The sequence below is a fragment of the Staurois parvus genome, unplaced genomic scaffold (genome assembly GCF_062004578.1).
Source record: "Staurois parvus isolate SC_StPar_1 unplaced genomic scaffold, SC_StPar_1.0 ptg000249l, whole genome shotgun sequence".
NCBI lineage: Eukaryota > Metazoa > Chordata > Amphibia > Anura > Ranidae > Staurois > Staurois parvus.
The window spans coordinates 5,819,996-5,837,029 of record NW_028318045.1 but is presented as its reverse complement, the minus strand read 5'-3'; the positions used below and the strand labels follow the sequence as shown (position 1 = coordinate 5,837,029).

Sequence of the window (17,034 nt, the reverse complement as noted above, 5' to 3'; positions counted from 1 at the left end):
AGACTCAGGGTGTTTGTCTGGGTTTGTGGCTCCCCTACGTAACTGTCTGGATTTACTTTTCTTTCTTTTTTTTGCAGTTCTAAGATCACCCTTTTAACCCTTGCACTGCCAGAAAGACCTGAAAAAAGGTTACAGAGCAGAGTCACCCTGGGCCATATCTGAGGCTCCACTGTAATCGCAAGATCCTGCCAAATATTTCCTTGTCTGCTACCCACATTGCGTGAGGATATCCCAGCTTTAAAGGCACATGAGTCTGTAGGCAACCTCAGCACTCCAGCTGTTGTGGAACTACAAGTCCCATGATGGGACTGCAAGACTGACAGCCACAGGCGTGACTTCTGGTGGAAGCATGCTGGGATTTGTAGTTTCCCAACCACTGGCATGCCGAGATTACTTATCCCTGGATCTGTTCAAGCATGAAATAAGTGGAGGATGATTATAGCACACTTTATCTATGTTTCGTATACTGCTGCGATCTTGAGACGTGATTACTGTATCACAGACGACGCTTGCTTCTGTTGGATGAAAACATAATATTTCGACTCACAACACCCCCCTCTCAAAAGTAGTAAAAAGATTAAATGAATATGATTGACAGCACAGAAACATATGGGGGACCAGAGCGTATACATGGTGGGAGACAGAGGGAAACAGGGCCAGTTCACACTACATGCGTTTTCAGTGTGTTTTTTTCTGCATCCAAAATGCGCAGAAAGTAGGTTATATGGTTGTCAGTGTCATAGTTCACATCAGGGATTGCAGTTCCAGTGTGTTCCAGATGCAGAAATAAAAGTAGAACAGGCTGCAATTTTCCTGCACAGAACTGTACTGGAACGCGGTAACATGCACCAAAACGCACTGGAACACACGCGTCCCTGTTTAAACACACATGTCCCTTTTTAAAGTGAAGAAAAAGAGAGGGGAATGAATTAACTGGAACGCATTAAAAACGCACATGCAGAAACGCATCCGAAACTCATCTGGACTGTGTTTCTGTAGTGTGAATCGACCCTTCTACTGACAAGGATGTGAGTGAAGATGGAGTCATTCTCTTACGCTTGGCAAAGATGACTATTGTTTTTTTTTTTTGTTTTTGTTTTTTTTGATTAGTCAGAAGACTGGTTGAAAAAAAAATGGACGGATCACCCAATCCACCTGAGCAAGGTAAATGAAGGAATCTTCCCCGCTGTACTATTGTGTTCTGACTATGGGGATTCCTCTGCTGTCAGAATTCACTAATCTGTGCTGCAGACAATTGGCTGCAGCTGCTGATCAAATGAAAGATTTCCAACAGTCCCATTTTTGAGAGGCGCCGCTCATTAGATCAACTGCTCTTGAACAGGAACGGCCATAGATGGATCGAAATTTGTCCAGTCCCGGCTGAACCAGACGAATTTTGATCCATTCATGGCCAGCTTTAAGCCCCTCCACTTTACAATTTTTCTGTACAATCTATTAGATTAGCAACGTCTGTGTTCGACAGGGGCCTACCTGACTGGATGCAGATTCATTGGAAAATATAGTTAGGTCCTTATATTACATAGTTTTGGCAAATCTAAAGTTGGTTGTACAAAGATTGTACAATCAGAGTGTAATGTGTATGGTGGCCTTTAGCCTTGCTGACATTCTGGTGATGAATCTCTTCTTGGGTCCCAATACAGTAACAATTTTCTTATTTGGGTTCTTGGATTAAGCATTGAAGAAGCTCTGCTTTACAGGATAAGTGCAACAATTGAAAAAAAAACTTGCTGACTGAAAAGTTAATTTGAATGCATTATCCGTATTCTGTTTAAATGGTTTTGATTTGATCCAGCTTTTATGCCTTTCTCTTTTGTTTACGTCCTGACTCACCTTCTAGACACAAGATCTCAGGCAGGGAGGTTGACACTGTGTCAGGATGGATTATAAGCGCCTAAAAGTGTTACTAAACCTGGGATCCTGCATTCACTATATCTGGTCTCCCACAGTACACACAACATGGAAGTACAATTATTTTAGTATATAGAGTTCATATATATATATATACACTGTTAAATGAATTTATTTTTATTTATTACAGGTACTAATATAGCACCATCAATTTACGCAGCTCTTTATATATATATGGGCAGCACAGTGGCTAAATGGTTAGCACTTCTGCCTGGCAGTACTAGGCTCGTTGGTTCGAATCCCAGCCACGGCACCTCCTGCCTGGAGTTTGCATGTTCTCCCTGTGTCTGTGTGGGTTTCCTCCAGGTACTCCGGTTTCCTCCCACACTCCAAAGACAAGCTGGTAGGTTATTTGGCTCCTGTCTAAATTGGCCCTTGTATATGAATGTGAGTTAGGGGCCTTAGGGCCTTGAGGGTTAGGGACTGATGTGAATGTATAATATATGTGTAAAGCACTGCGTAAATTGACGGCACTATATAAGTACCTGAAATAAATATATATATATATATATATATATATATTATATTCACATCAGTCCCTAACCCTCAAGGAGCTTACAATCTAAAGTCCCTAACTTACATTCATACATACACATACTAGGGCCAATTTAGACAGGATCCAATTAACACACTGGCATGTCTTTGGAGCGTGGGAGGAAACCGGAGTACCCGAAGGAAACCCACGCAGGCACAGGGAGAATACTTTTTTCTCATCAGTATATAGCAGTCTTGTGACTTTTATCAGTGTCCGGCCAAGCACTGGTTAAAACTTGTAGGAGGAGTTTTCATTCTTCTTTGACTGTCCTATGAGGCTGCATGACCCCTGACTCTCTGGACAGTGCTTATTGGCCCTGTGCTGATCACATGCAATACACATAAACTGAGCATGTGCAGAGTGCCTCTTACGGCTCTGCAGATGGATTGGGGACAGTAGAAGGAGGGGAGGATTAGAGAAGACAGGATCAAACTGCCTTTTTACACAATGCTGAGGATTACCCACTTAGCTACCACAGTGAGTATAAGAAGCATGCATTGCTGCATATACATCTGATTGTAGTGTTGTGGGTTTAGTAACACTTTAAGCAGAACAGGTACGCACAGGTCTTACAACATGGCTTATATAGGATAACAAGTAAAGTAGTTAATTGAAATTTTTCATTAAAGCTGAGCTCCAGATACAAAACCCAATTGCCAAGGAAATTATAAATCCACTTTGTGTGTTTGCAAAGCCTGTTATTAGCTTGTAAAAGTAATGGTGACATCATCGCTGTGCTGTACATAGTCTGCACGGAGAACAGAAATATGGGAGGGACCTAGCAGGCCCCTCCTAGTAAAAATCGGCCTGCAGAAAACTACAGAAGGGGGCGGAGACCAGACCGGTCACCCTGCACAAGGAGAAAGAGCAGCAATGAGTGGTCTTTATTACAGGAAGTTCCTGCACAGAGGAAAGGTTTCACTGTGGATTACTGGCCAGACCTGGAGGAAAGATGCAAAGTACACCAATATTCAAATAAGAATACACATGATATTTGTTTATCCCGAAATTCAGCATGAACTGTTTTGGAGCCTTTAATTTTATTTTTGTCTCAAAAATTGTGTCAGAAGAAGTTTCTGGAAGTAGCCAGGTTATGAATTGACACATTCAGTACCTGAAAGAGAAATGGTCTGTTCGCACCCTAGAGGCAGACAGGGAGGAGGGAGCTGTGCGGGTCCTGTAGATTCCATTGCTGCATGTGTGTTTGGAGAGGCATTTCTTGCTGGGCGGTGGGTTCATGCTGAGTTCAGTCCGCTGCGCTGCATCTACTATAAACACAATGATGCCTTGTATAAGGATACCCTATAACCTCCATACACCTGCAGATCTGGCTGCCCAATACTTCTCCTGCTCCCTTGAAAAAGCACATCTTCCATCCTGCCTAAAACTATGATTTGAAATTTGTTAGCATGTGCTGACTGTCTGCAGAGAAAATCTAGGACTGGCTGAGAGAGGTCTCTTGGAGTCTGGTATGTGGACGTTATAGAGAAGAGCAGAAGGGGAGGGAGGTGTCCTAACACACCTTCTGTCCCACTTTCTGTCCCAGGGAGGGTATCTAGGGTAACTACATTTCTTCTCTATAGAAACAGTACAGCAGCCTTTCTGGATCTTTTTAACTTGGAGGAACCCTTGAAAACATGTTCAGGTCTGAGGGAACCTCTACCAATAATTACTATATCTACAGCTCACAGTACGTTGAGACCTAAGAATAATAAAAGAATAAGGAATACAGCTTACATTGGTGGTCGGTGTAAAGAATGTCCTTTACATTGATGGTCAGTGAGAAGAATGTACCTTACATTAGTGGTCAGTGAGAAGAATGCTCCTTACATTGATGGTCAGTGAGAAACATGTACCTTACATTGATGGTCAGTGAGAAGAAGGCTCCTTACATTTGTGGTCAGTGAGAAGAATGCTCTTTACATTGATGGTCAATGAGAAGAATGTACCTTACATTGGTGGTCAGTGGGAAGAATGCTCCTTACATTGATGGTCATTGAGAAGAATGTACCTTACATTGATGGTCAGTGAGAAGAATGCTTCTTACATTAGTGGTCAGTGAGAAGAATGCTTCTTACATTAGTGGTCAGTGAGAAGAATGCTTCTTACATTAGTGGTCAGTGAGAAGAATGCTCCTTACATTGATGGTCAGTGAGAAGAATGTTCCTTACATTGATGGTCAGTGAGAAGAATGTTCCTTACATTGGTGGTCAGTGAGAAGAATGCTCCTTACATTGGTGGTCAGTGAGAAGAATGCTCCTTACATTGGTGGTCAGTGAGAAGAATGCTCCTTACATTGGCGATCAGTGAGAAGAATGTTCCTTACATTTGGTGATCAGTGAGAAGAATGTTCCTTACATTTGGTGATCAGTGAGAAGAATGCTCCTTACATTGGTGATCAGTGAGAAGAATGCTCCTTGCATTGGTGGTCAGAGGGAAGAACGCTCCTTGTATTGGTGGTCAGAGGGAAGAATACTCCTTGCATTGGTGGTCAGTGAGAAGAATGCTCCTTACATTAGTGGTCAGTGAGAAGAATGCTCCTTACATTGATGGTCAGTGAGAAGAAGGCTCCTTACATTGATGGTCAGTGAGAAGAATGTACCTTACATTTGTGGTCAGTGAGAAGAATGCTCTTTACATTGATGGTCAATGAAAAGAATGTACCTTACATTGGTGGTCAGTGGGAAGAATGCTCCTTACATTTATGGTCAGTGAGAAGAATGTACCTTACATTGATGGTCAATGAGAAGAATGTACCTTACATTGATGGTCAGTGAGAAGAATGCTTCTTACATTAGTGGTCAGTGAGAAGAATGCTCCTTACATTGATGGTCAGTGAGAAGAATGCTCCTTAAATTGGTGATCAGTGAGAAGAATGCTCCTTACATTGGAGATCAGTGAGAAGAATGCTCCTTGCATTGGTGGTCAGAGGGAAGAATGCTCCTTGTATTGGTGGTCAGAGGGAAGAATGCTCCTTGCATTGGTGGTCAGTGAGAAGAATGTACCTTACATTAGTGGTCAGTGAGAAGAATGCTCCTTACATTGATGGTCAGTGAGAAACATGTACCTTACATTGATGGTCAGTGAGAAGAATGTACCTTACATTTGTGGTCAGTGAGAAGAATGCTCTTTACATTGATGGTCAATGAGAAGAATGTACCTTACATTGGTGGTCAGTGGGAAGAATGCTCCTTACATTGATGGTCATTGAGAAGAATGTACCTTACATTGATGATCAGTGAGAAGAATGCTCCTTACATTGATGGTCAGTGAGAAGAATGCTTCTTACATTAGTGGTCAGTGAGAAGAATGCTTCTTACATTGGTGGTCAGTGAGAAGAATGCTCCTTACATTGATGGTCAGTGAGAAGAATGTTCCTTACATTGGTGGTCAGTGAGAACAATGCTCCTTACATTAGTGGTCAGTGAGAAGAATGCTCCTTACATTTGGTGATCAGTGAGAAGAATGCTCCTTACATTGGTGATCAGTGAGAAGAATGCTCCTTGCATTGGTGGTCAGAGGGAAGAATGCTCCTTGTATTGGTGGTCAGAGGGAAGAATGCTCCTTGCATTGGTGGTCATTGGGTAGAATGCTTTGTAAATTGTTTGTCAGTGGGAAGAATGCTCCTTGCATTGGTGGTCCGTAGGATGAATGCTCCCCTCACAGAGACAGTAGTTAAAAGATCATTGGTGTCTGTGGTTACCTATATGAAAGGCAAAATTGCTCAGTAAACCCATAGCAACCTCTGGAAAACCCCCAGGTTTCCATAGAACCCTGGTTGAGAAAGGTTGCAGTACAGTGAGTGAGTGTTGTCACCCTAGCCCAGGATGTTTGTTACTGGCAGGGTCAGCAGATAAAAATACAGGAAAAAAAAGCATGAAAAAGAAAACTAATGCAGCCACCACATCTATTGTCTAGTAAGTTGCAATATATAACTTTAAATAGAAGGCCCCAGTCACACTATGGCGTTTTGAATTCTGTCTGCGATTTCAAAACGCTCTGCTAAAAATGAGAAATCGCGGAACTGTGTGTTCAGGTGCCATTCCTTTTAATGGCACCTGAAAATGCGCTGCAGTTCTGGTGCGATTGTCGCACGATAAATCACAGCAAACCCCATTGCTTGACGGGTACTGCCAAAAATAACTTCTTTTGGGTGACACGTGTCGCTGCGAATAAAATGAATGGCACCTAAACAGAGCCACACTGCGTTTTCATGTGCCATTGAAATGAATGGCATCTGAAAACGCAGTTCTGTGATTTGTCATTTTAGCAGAGCGTTTTGAAATCACGGGTAGAATCGATTCTGCCTGTGATGCAAAATGCCCTAATGTGAATGGGGCCTAATCAGTAATGGTTTATAACGTTGCTCAGATGGAGATGGTGCTTTGTACATGGTGTCTTGGCTGGAGAGATGTTTGCTGTGGTCCTAGCAGGAGGTCTGGACTTTCTCCAGTGGTCTGTTTACATAGACCTCCCTTTCCCTTTCCATACAAACTGTAAACTATTCTCCATGTTGGTTCTTCTCACCATCTGTAGGCGGATGTGTTGTTTGTCCAGGTCACCCTGACCTGGAGGCCTTTTTCATTATTTACTTGAAAGGTTCCAAGACAAACTTTATGTTGCTTACTGTCAAGGCCTACAAATTGCTAATGACATTTCCTTATGAGTCCTGAGAAAAGGAATTAGGGGCTGATTAACAAATACTAGAGGAAACCTTAACTAGTTTCTCATACCGGAGATATGAACCCAGGTTGGTTACTCTGAGAGGCTGCTGTATTCTTCTTCTGTTTATTGTAAATCGGCCCCCAGTGTAGCCTCATGTTGTTGGAAAGAACCCCATAAATACTGTGGGGGGATTTCCGAAAACTTGTGCACTCAGAATCTGGTGCAGCTGTACATGGTAACCAATCAGCTTCTAACTTCAGCTTGTTCAGTTATGCAGGCCATACATGGTTCGAATTCCAAATGATTTTTCGTCTGAAAATTGAAAACGTTCGCTCGGTAATCCGATGGTGCCATCAATGATTTTCTAAATCGTCCGACCAAGTCATAAAGTTCAGTGCGGGTCTTGAGCTGGCCCCGGCTCGGCGTTCCATTGGCGCTCCTGGCTAGTCTGTCTGGTCGATGACTCGGCGAACGTTCTCTTCAGCCTTCCTATGCGAGCCATAGTCTGGGGATCCGAGCAGCTGTCTGCCTTATCCGGGGTCCGCCTGATTGTCCCTCAATTGGGTTAAAGTGCTCATCTGCCTCTGTGTGATCGGCGATCGCTGCGTCTCTCCTTACCTGGTGATGAATGGCCACTGCTGCTTGTGGAGCCGTTGAGAGCCGAGCACTGGAGGCGGGAACCGGGGGCAGTGGACCGCGGTGAGAGCAGGAGGACCAAACAGCGGAGCCCTGCTGTGATCCAGTTTCCAGTCCACCATATCCAGAGAGGGAAGCACCTGTAAGCAGACATCTCTACCCACCTATCCCTTAAAGGGACCTGTGGCCAACTGGATCTACTCACATCCTCTGAGGGCTCATATCCTGATTACCTGGAGGGAGAATCACCTTGTGTTCCAGCCCGGACCTATACTTGTGAAGGGGATTGCTGTTGATATACACACTGCGTAATTTAATTACGCTTCTGGTGAGTGCGTACTTCTTACCTTACCACTGGGAGCACCACCACTGGATTGAAGTCATATTTCACGATATTTCCATCATATAGACTGTCACTTATTTACGGTTTTTGATATTGGGGACATCTATCATACCTTGCTCCATTTGAGTTGTTGATTAGCGCTGCACATATTTTATAAGTCATAAAGTTCACCCCATATAACAGGCGAACTTCTGTTTTTTCCAGGTCACGGCTCATGCGCATATTCTTTTTGGAAAAATGATCGTACGATTTGACCATCATTGAGTCAAAAATCGGTTGTTTTTCACAAATTTTTCAATGTGCCCGATCACCGAAAAGGGGAGGAACCACAAAAATTGGCCGGTGATATTGACCCACTAACAGAGCGAAAATCGGCCGATTATTCTTAGGTCTGATTTTCAAACGAAAAACCGGTCGAATTTCGACCCATGTATGCCCGGCCTTAAGCTTTGAGAATAAAACCTGGAAGCTGATTGGTTACTATGTACAGCTGCACCAGGTTCTGTGTGCACCAGTTTAGTAAATCTCCCCCTATGTGTCCAAAATAGACACCTAACATAACCTTAGCACAATCTAGAAAAATTGGTAAGATTTCTGTAAGACCATAAACTTTCTGTAACCATTATCTGTAAAATATATACATAAATAAAAACATTTACTTTCTAGAAGTATAGGCCATCTTGTGGTTTTTAGTTGATTCTTTATATGGCCTCTCCAGTTAAAACTAGACAATCACACCTTCCCATTTAGTGCAGTATGGAAGGAAAGATCGAATTGAGTACCATTGGTTCTTCTATTCGTCACTGCGTCGTATGAGGTATCGTTGGACATTCGATGAAAGGACGAATGTCGTTCAAAAATAGTTTTTTGCTTTAAATGATAAATTCACCTTTCATAACATGTTACATGCTACACACATATTCAGGGTGTAACATGTTAAGAAAGCACCAGCCTACACTCCCCCAAGGGGTAACAGGGGATCTTCCCCCCCCCCCCCCCCCCCCCCCAGCTGTCAAATTTAAAAAAAACGTGGCTGTGTGGAGCTCCGCCTGCCCGGCCGCAACACTCCTCTGTGAATTAGAAACTACAATCCCTACAGCCTTAGCGGCTGTCCGCTGCAAAAAAAATGTGCATTTATTAATTCTTTACCAAAAGGTGAACTTATCCTTTAAACAATCAATATGTAAATGAATGTAATTTGTGAGCGATAATCACATACACTGTCCGAAAATTCGTTCAATCGAGAAAAGCTTTCCTTTCTGCCCCTTCTGATTTTCCTGTCACTGCAGTCGAAAACTAACATTGATTTGACCCCACTAATGATTGGAAAATCAAACAAATGTTCTTCAAATTAAAATTTTCTAATGAAAATCTATACATGTATGGCTAGGTTTGGGTTGATTGTCTATAAAACAATCTTGGTAAAGATCACAAAAAAAAAAGAAAAAAAAAATTAAAATAAATTTTTTTGTCTTTTTTTTTGTCATGGAGGTGACCCCTTTCTTTCTATAACCATACGTTTCTAAAGCAATTGAGAAAAATATTTGTATCTTCACCTGGACCCATGGTCTGATGTAATGTAAGGCCTAGTGGTTATGTGTCTTGGTCACTCTCTGTTCTTTTACTAACTGCAGGATTTATTTCCTTTGTAGCCTTTCTCAGAGCTCCTGGATGACACCGCCCTGCTGGATGCACTAGGACAGCTAATTGGTGACCCGTTCCTGACCGATAAATATGAAATGATGGAAGTGGACAACCCAAACTCACCTTCTCCCATGATCAAAGCAGAACATAGCTACTCCCTGTGTGGAGATTCTCGCCCTCAGTCCCCGTTCACCCATGGCTCCTCTGATGACAACTTCAGTGATGGTAAGACACGAGCAACAATTTAAGTAGTACTCTTGTCAACAATGGCAAGATAGAATTGAACAGCCTATCTAACGGCACAACAACAAAATTGCCTGCAATATTCATTATCAATTCAGAGATTTCCCCCACGGTGCATTAGTCTGATGGTCAGCATCATTCAACACACTTCCTCTGAGCCCAGGTCTTCCTGTCCCCCTTTCCCAGTCTGTTACTGGACAGTATAGGAGAAGCAGTACAGTGATCATCTCATCTGTCTTCCACTCTGCTTTCTTCTCCTATCAGCATGCTCCTTGTCAGTACATGCATGTGCATGTTGCATTAATTTTTGTCTTTTAAATCTGCCTGGAGTTCAGCTTTAAAGCCTGATACAGGTTTTAAACCTTCCTAGCTTCTGCAGAACTAAGCTCTTTTGGCTTGGCAGTGTCTCATTGTCAGTACATTTAAATCTGACCAATGAACACAACCCTTTAGTTTCATACGTTTTACATTTAGGTCAGAAATATGCCACACGTAACCTGGCTCACTCAAATGCGTCTGTGTTGTTGTTGTGTTCACTGTAGTAGCCATTGTAGTAGCACCTGCTACCTAAATATAACAATGAAAGAGATACCAATGAGGCTGAAACAATTCCCACCTGTGTATGTAAAGTCTGCATTGTACAGAAACTGAAATATCTGTCATTTAAGTGTCATTGCTGTACTTCACTGACTGGTTTTTTTTTTTTGCCAAAAGAAGACCCAAAAAGAACATTAGTTTTGTTCTTCTATGGGACTCCTGGACAGGAAGTCAGCTGTGTGTTGGAAACCATCACTCCTTGCTATACCGCTTTTGTTTGAAATACTTTATGTCGGGAAACTCATATTTTCTGCTGAAACAGTTACACTATGCAAAACTTAAAATGAACTTTTCTTCTTTGCTTCTTTTTAAAGATCTGTGAAATATACCAATGAAGGTGCCAGAAATTACCTGTTGATCCTGCAAGAAATGCAGTGACCTGGTAACTTGCTGTGCTCTTTGTCTGTGCTGCTCTCTTATCAGTTACATTGTTCCCATTTCTCTCTTTGGCTAAAAAAACACCTTCCTAGATGTTATGGAGGAGAGGGAGAGGTGTTTTGTAGTCCTGTTCCAGGGTGACAACCCTGCTCCTCCATAGAGTACAATGAGTGAGTGTTGTTGCCCTAGAACAGGGAGTGTGTTACTGGCAGGATTACCAGGTGAAAATAAAGAAAAAAAAAAAGCTGAAAATATAAAACAAATACAGCCACCATAGCTGAGGACTTGTAAGCTGCAATATATTACATTTTTGTTCTTGGGTTTACATCTAAATTGCCTTCATCTGTATACACATAATATAACTCCAATACAAATTGAGAAAAATTACATCTCTTACTGAGGAACTAACTTATCTCTTCTGCTCCATTCACATCTGAGCGTTTGGTAAACGCGTGCAAAATTGCGTGTTTTCGCATGCATTTACAGAACCCACTGAAAACGCATGTTGTTTTTGCCTTGCCAAAAACACGCTGTTAAAAATCCGAAAGGCTGAACGTGGCAAAAAGCTACAGAAGGTACTTTGCCTTGTTTTTCGCACCTAGGGCAGCCTTCTGAAATGAATGGGCTGCCCTATGTGAGTTGAGTTAAAACGTGCACATACACACACAAAAAAAGAAGAAGACGCGTTTAGAAAATGCTAAGTGTAAACAGTGCTTTACAGTCATATACTGTACATGGGAAAAGATTTAAAAAAAAATGGAGGTTTGCGTGGCCACTCCTCAGTATGTCAAGCTTTCAGTAGTGGGGGCAGCTGTAGGGACAGCATGACTTTCAATGATCTTAACAGGGAGTGCACAGGTTTGCTTTAATCCCCCATATACCCCCGGCACATACCTTTCCTTCCATACTCCGGCACACCCTTCAGCGCCGGGGGACCAAAGGAAGTATATCGGAGCACACGACTCCCTCCATGTGATAGCTCTGGACAAGCCTGTACTGTCACATGTGGTGCCTATAGCCATGTGTAAGCTATGACTTCGCCAACTCCAATATACACACAGCTTCCCCTTGCTGCTGGTGACAGAACAGAGCGGCGGGGAGCAAAATGGAAGATACAGTTGTACTCAAAAGTTTGTATACCCTGGCAGAAATTATGAAATTTTGGCATTGATATTGAATATATAACTGATCATGCCAAAAAATGCTCTTTTATTGAAGGATGATGATCATATGAAGCCATTTATTATCAAATAGTTGTTTGGCTCCTTTTTAACCAATTCAATACCGGGCAATTTTACACCTTCCTGCCCAGGCCAGTTTTCAGGGTTCAGCGCTCTCACACTTTGAATGACATATGCGCGGTCATACAACACTGTACCCAAACTAAAATTTTATAATTTTCTTCACACAGCTAGAGATTTCTTTTGGTGGTATTTAATCATCGCCAGGGTTTTTATTTTTTGCTAAATTAACAAAAAAAGACCAAAATTTTTGAAAAAAAAACACGTTTTTCTTTGTTTCTGTCATAAAAGTTTGCAAATAAATAATTGTTCTTCATAAATTTAGGCCGAGATGTATTCTACTACATGTCTTTGGTGAAAATAACCCAAATTAGGATGTATTATTTAGTTTGTAGGAAAGTTATAGAGTTCACAAACTATGATATAGATCTGAATATTGATCAATCCTGAAGTACTGACAGCCAATCTAATTTCATGAGGTCCAAGAATGTCAGAATAGTACAGATATCCCCAAATGACCCCTTTTTGCAGAGTAGACAGTCCGATGTACTTCATAAGAGGCATGGCGAGTTTTTTGAAGTTGTATTTTTTTTGTCATAATTTTTCGGAAAATGAAAAAATGAAAAAAATTATTTTCACTATTTTTTTTTTTTTACATACTGTCACCAGTGCAGTACAGCGTCATCATATAACTGACATGGCGGTGATCAGGGACACTGGTGACAGTATGAAAAAAAAAATTTTTTTTAAATTTATTTTTTAATTTTTTTATTATTTTAAATTTTTTATTACATTTTTTTCTTTTTTTAAGATTTTTTTTTCATATTTCACTATGTCCAAAGCAGTACAATGTTACCATAGTAAACCTGTACTGTCACATGTGGTGCCTACAGCCCTGTGTAGCTATGACTTCGCCAACTCCAATATACACAGCTTCCCCTTGCTGCTGGCGACAGAACAGAGCGGCGGGGAGCAAATGGAAGGTATATACAGCATATGCTGTTGGCAAGGGTTCAATCACAGTAAACCTGTTGCTTTGCCCTGTGTGTGTAGAGCAACAATAATACAGGGAAGGCACTGACAATATACAATTCTGGATTACCAGATACATTGCATATTAAAGTAGAACTCTAGCCAAAACTTTTTTTTTTTTTTTGGATAGAGTAAAGGAGAGTTATAACCCCTGTCAATTTATTTTCTGCCATTGGGGAGATTTCCCTTCACTTCCTGCCCCATAGCCAAAATGGGAAATGAGAGTAAACCCCAGGTCATCAAAACTAGTATCCTTATTGGAAAAGTTCCCCTCTATTACTTTTCTGGGGACAACCCAAAATGTGGGATTTTCTTTTATTTTCACTTTTCATGATAATGGTAAACAGGACAAATAGAAAAGGGGGAATCTCCCTAATGGGGGCACAGACAGCAGTAAAAACCTGACAGGTGTTCTGATCCATCCCCACTCTGTCCAAAGCTAAAAAAGTTATACTTTCAATTTGAAGTCTTTTAGCGTTCTTCTTTAAACATTTACATACTGATGTTGAATTCCAGGCTTTCTTTCAGTCTTGCACAGTTGTCAGGCCCCCTCCTGTACTGAAACTGCTTACTCTGATTTCACTGCATGCTGTGAGCTTCTCACAATGTGCAATAGAAACTGCAACAAGTAATATGGAGCCCACCTCATTTCCTGTTTGGGGGACACCAGGCATCATCTAGCACTTTGCTCCCCATCCTGACTGTCCCTGGCCCACCCCTTTTATTCACTGAATTTCCATTCTCTCATTCCTGGAGGCTCAGCATCACATGTGGGAGTTACCTAAGGTAGGCTGAATGCAAATACAGCCTTTCTAGGAATGCCCATTCCTTCAAACTGACATCAGCTCATCAAGGCATTTTGATATTTGCATATAACTCCTTCCGAGAGACTGACGCAGAGTGTTGTGATGTTTCAGTGAGCTATGCAGTCCCCTCCCACCAGTCATGATCTGCCTGCATTGCATAGAGAAGCACACAGACCCATTCTAAAATGAGGCATGTAATAAAAACAGAAAGATCTTATTTAAAAAAAAAAGTATAAATATATAGATGGGAAGGGGGGGGAGAGGAGGAGAGGCAAAATTTAGGCAGATTAAATGTCTGATTTTTAATCTTTTTTCATTAAACTAGTTTGGAAAAAATATTAGTTTGGTTAGTTTATATTTTGTGATTTTGTTTTTTTTAAACTCACATTTGGCCAGCGAGGAATATCAGTACATGATCCTGGAAATTCATGGCAGTTGGCAACTATATGCTACATATAGCAACAACTCTATAAATGATTGTTATAGTGACTTTACGTCCACAGGGTTGTTATATGGGCTTTTATCACTTGTAATCACCCAGGTTCACTTCCCATTGTGTATTTCACACAGAAAACAAGGAAACAGCTGAACGAAAAGACAGGTGTGGCAGTTTTATTGTTCCTGGTGAAACAACATGGGATGCTATAGATAGGGTGAAAATAGAGACTTCATTGAGTGTCTGGGTGCAAGAAGGTGAATGATGAATTTACTGCAGTTCCATAGACTACCAGAGCACCTGTCACTGAAAGAGGCAATGAACAAAGCACAGTAACCTTTACAGCAACACATATTCTTTAATTTTGTAGCCTGAGCTTGATTAATGCTGAATTCCAGGCAAACTGCTAAGTACACAGATTCAATACATACAAGAGAGCTGTTTTACACAGCAAATGCTTTCTATTTTGTCCATCCAGTCTAGCAGTTTACACAGCTCTGCTGCAGAGCACAGTCCTGTCTGTCAGCGGAGTGGACCTGAGTTTTCTCTGCTGTAGTTTCACTTTTACAGATCCTTCCTTTTACAGCTCTCTCCTCCTATGAGCAAGCTTCTTGCACAGCAACACACCTGACTGGCTACTTGTGTTGCTTTTCCTTTCTCCTCTCTGAGCTCTGCTGTACAGGAACAGTAAGAAGCTACTTAAACTGCTTTGTGTTTAAAGTGGAGTTTCACTCACCTGTCAAAAAATAAAGGCGGCAGCTACAAAAACTGTAGCTGCTGACTTTTAAAAAACAGCCACTTACCTGTCCCTCGTTTCCGTGGTGTGTACCCCGCAGCTCGTTTTACCGGCCGTCCTGGATTCCAGGAGGCCGGCATCTTCAGTGTGGACACCCGGCTGTGATAGCTTGCGGCTTCACAGACGGGTACCCTACCCACTGCGCATGTGTGAGTAGTGCTGCACTTTATGAATGGTCCTGTAGTCTTCTGGGACCTGTCACGTGTCCCAAAAGACTACAGGGAGGGAGGGAGGACACCTTCCGTTTCCGATTCTCTAGGCGATCGGACCGGAAATGGGTGCGGGTACCTGTCAAATTCAGGTACCCGCCCCCCAAAGGTGCCAATCCTTAATGGGGAGCGGGGGAGCAGTCCTTAAAGCGGAACTTCCCCTTTTGGGTGGAGCTCCGCTTTAACAAAAAATACATTTAATTATGTACTATTGAATTAAAAGCTGCATTATACTGTGTCCTCTTATATCTGCCTGGAGTTCAGCTTAAAAGTGATAATAAGCCCACTGAAGTGACTAGTTTCAGGTGATACACAAAGAAGAAGCAAATTCTTCTACATAAGCTGTACCTGTTTATCTGCAGTCATCTCTTCTTCAGAGCCTTTTAAAGTACACATTTTAGATGGTGTTTTACAGCTTCCAGGAGGGTGGGTATCCGATGTCACCCATTGCACAGCACAGAACTGAGTGCTACCAGAGACCTGAGTGTAGGGAAAGTACACATCTCCTCTATACACAGTCTCATAGAGAAACATGCACATCTGAGGCTGTCAGTCATCTGTTGTGTGCTGGAGGAGGGGTTGGGACATATGATGATATGCCTTTTTTTTTTTTCAGTTCAGAGGTTTACAACCATTTTAAATGTTTTTTTTAGATAAAGGTTTGTTTTATTTCTGCAACCATACTGCGTGTATGTTAAATGCAATTAATATCAACCAGAACCGTTTAATGCCATCCTCCCAAGTAGAAATTACTATACAGTGTAAGCTGTTGAAGTCTAAGCTGGGGTTAATATCTACCTTATCTACCTTTTTCTAAACAAATATAAAAAAAAAAAACCTGGAAGCCATAAGGTGTTGGATTTCTGCACAGACGTCACTTTCCCTGCTGGCTGACAGTTCAGTCCTTTCCTTTGATAGCTGCCTGACCAGATTACAGTTCTTTGTCATTCTGCAATACTGACAAGTGAAAGCATGTGGGCAGATGGCAATGTGCAGTCTTTATTCATATCGCACAATATTCTGCTTACTATGCATTGCTTAGAGGATGTGGAATGTCATTCTTTGGAAATGAAATACTCTACATTTTATGTGTACTTTTCATCCCTTAGTTGCTGAGACCTGTCTGCCACTGAAAGTCACACAAGAAAACTATTTGCACCATTACAGTAGGCTTTCTTGACACCATTGTGTGATGAAGTGCAAATAAATGGGCTGGCAATGCATCACAACTAATGTAAAAATAGGCATGTGTATGTGCGTTCACAAAACAAATCCAGTCCAAGCCGTTCAACCATGACCAGTAAGGGAGAAGGAAAAGCTGGCGTCCAAGCTTCAGTGTCTCCACACCTTCACCACTGCAACATGCATAATAGAACAGCCAGCAACTCCTTGTCTTCTATGACTAGGCCTGATGGCCGAAACGGTTTAGTGTATTCCATCCCATACTGGCGATGCAGCTAATAAACATTGCCCTATTTTGGAAGACACCAAGTTTCTGGCTATCCTAATATGTGTGTATGTTGCCATGGATTTTAATGTAGGGC

General features: G+C 41.8%; 1 protein-coding gene across 2 annotated transcripts in view; it reads left to right on the top strand.

The window, feature by feature from the left end:
• The window catches only part of CREB3L2 (cAMP responsive element binding protein 3 like 2), a 97,395-nt gene that overhangs the window by 56,363 nt on the left and 23,998 nt on the right, over positions 1 to 17,034 (top strand). For both annotated transcript variants that reach the window (XM_089680695.1, XM_089680696.1), the window contains exon 2: positions 9,761 to 9,977. In XM_089680695.1, the coding sequence (XP_089536821.1) occupies positions 9,761 to 9,977 (217 nt within the window). The remainder of the gene's footprint in view (positions 1 to 9,760; positions 9,978 to 17,034) is intronic.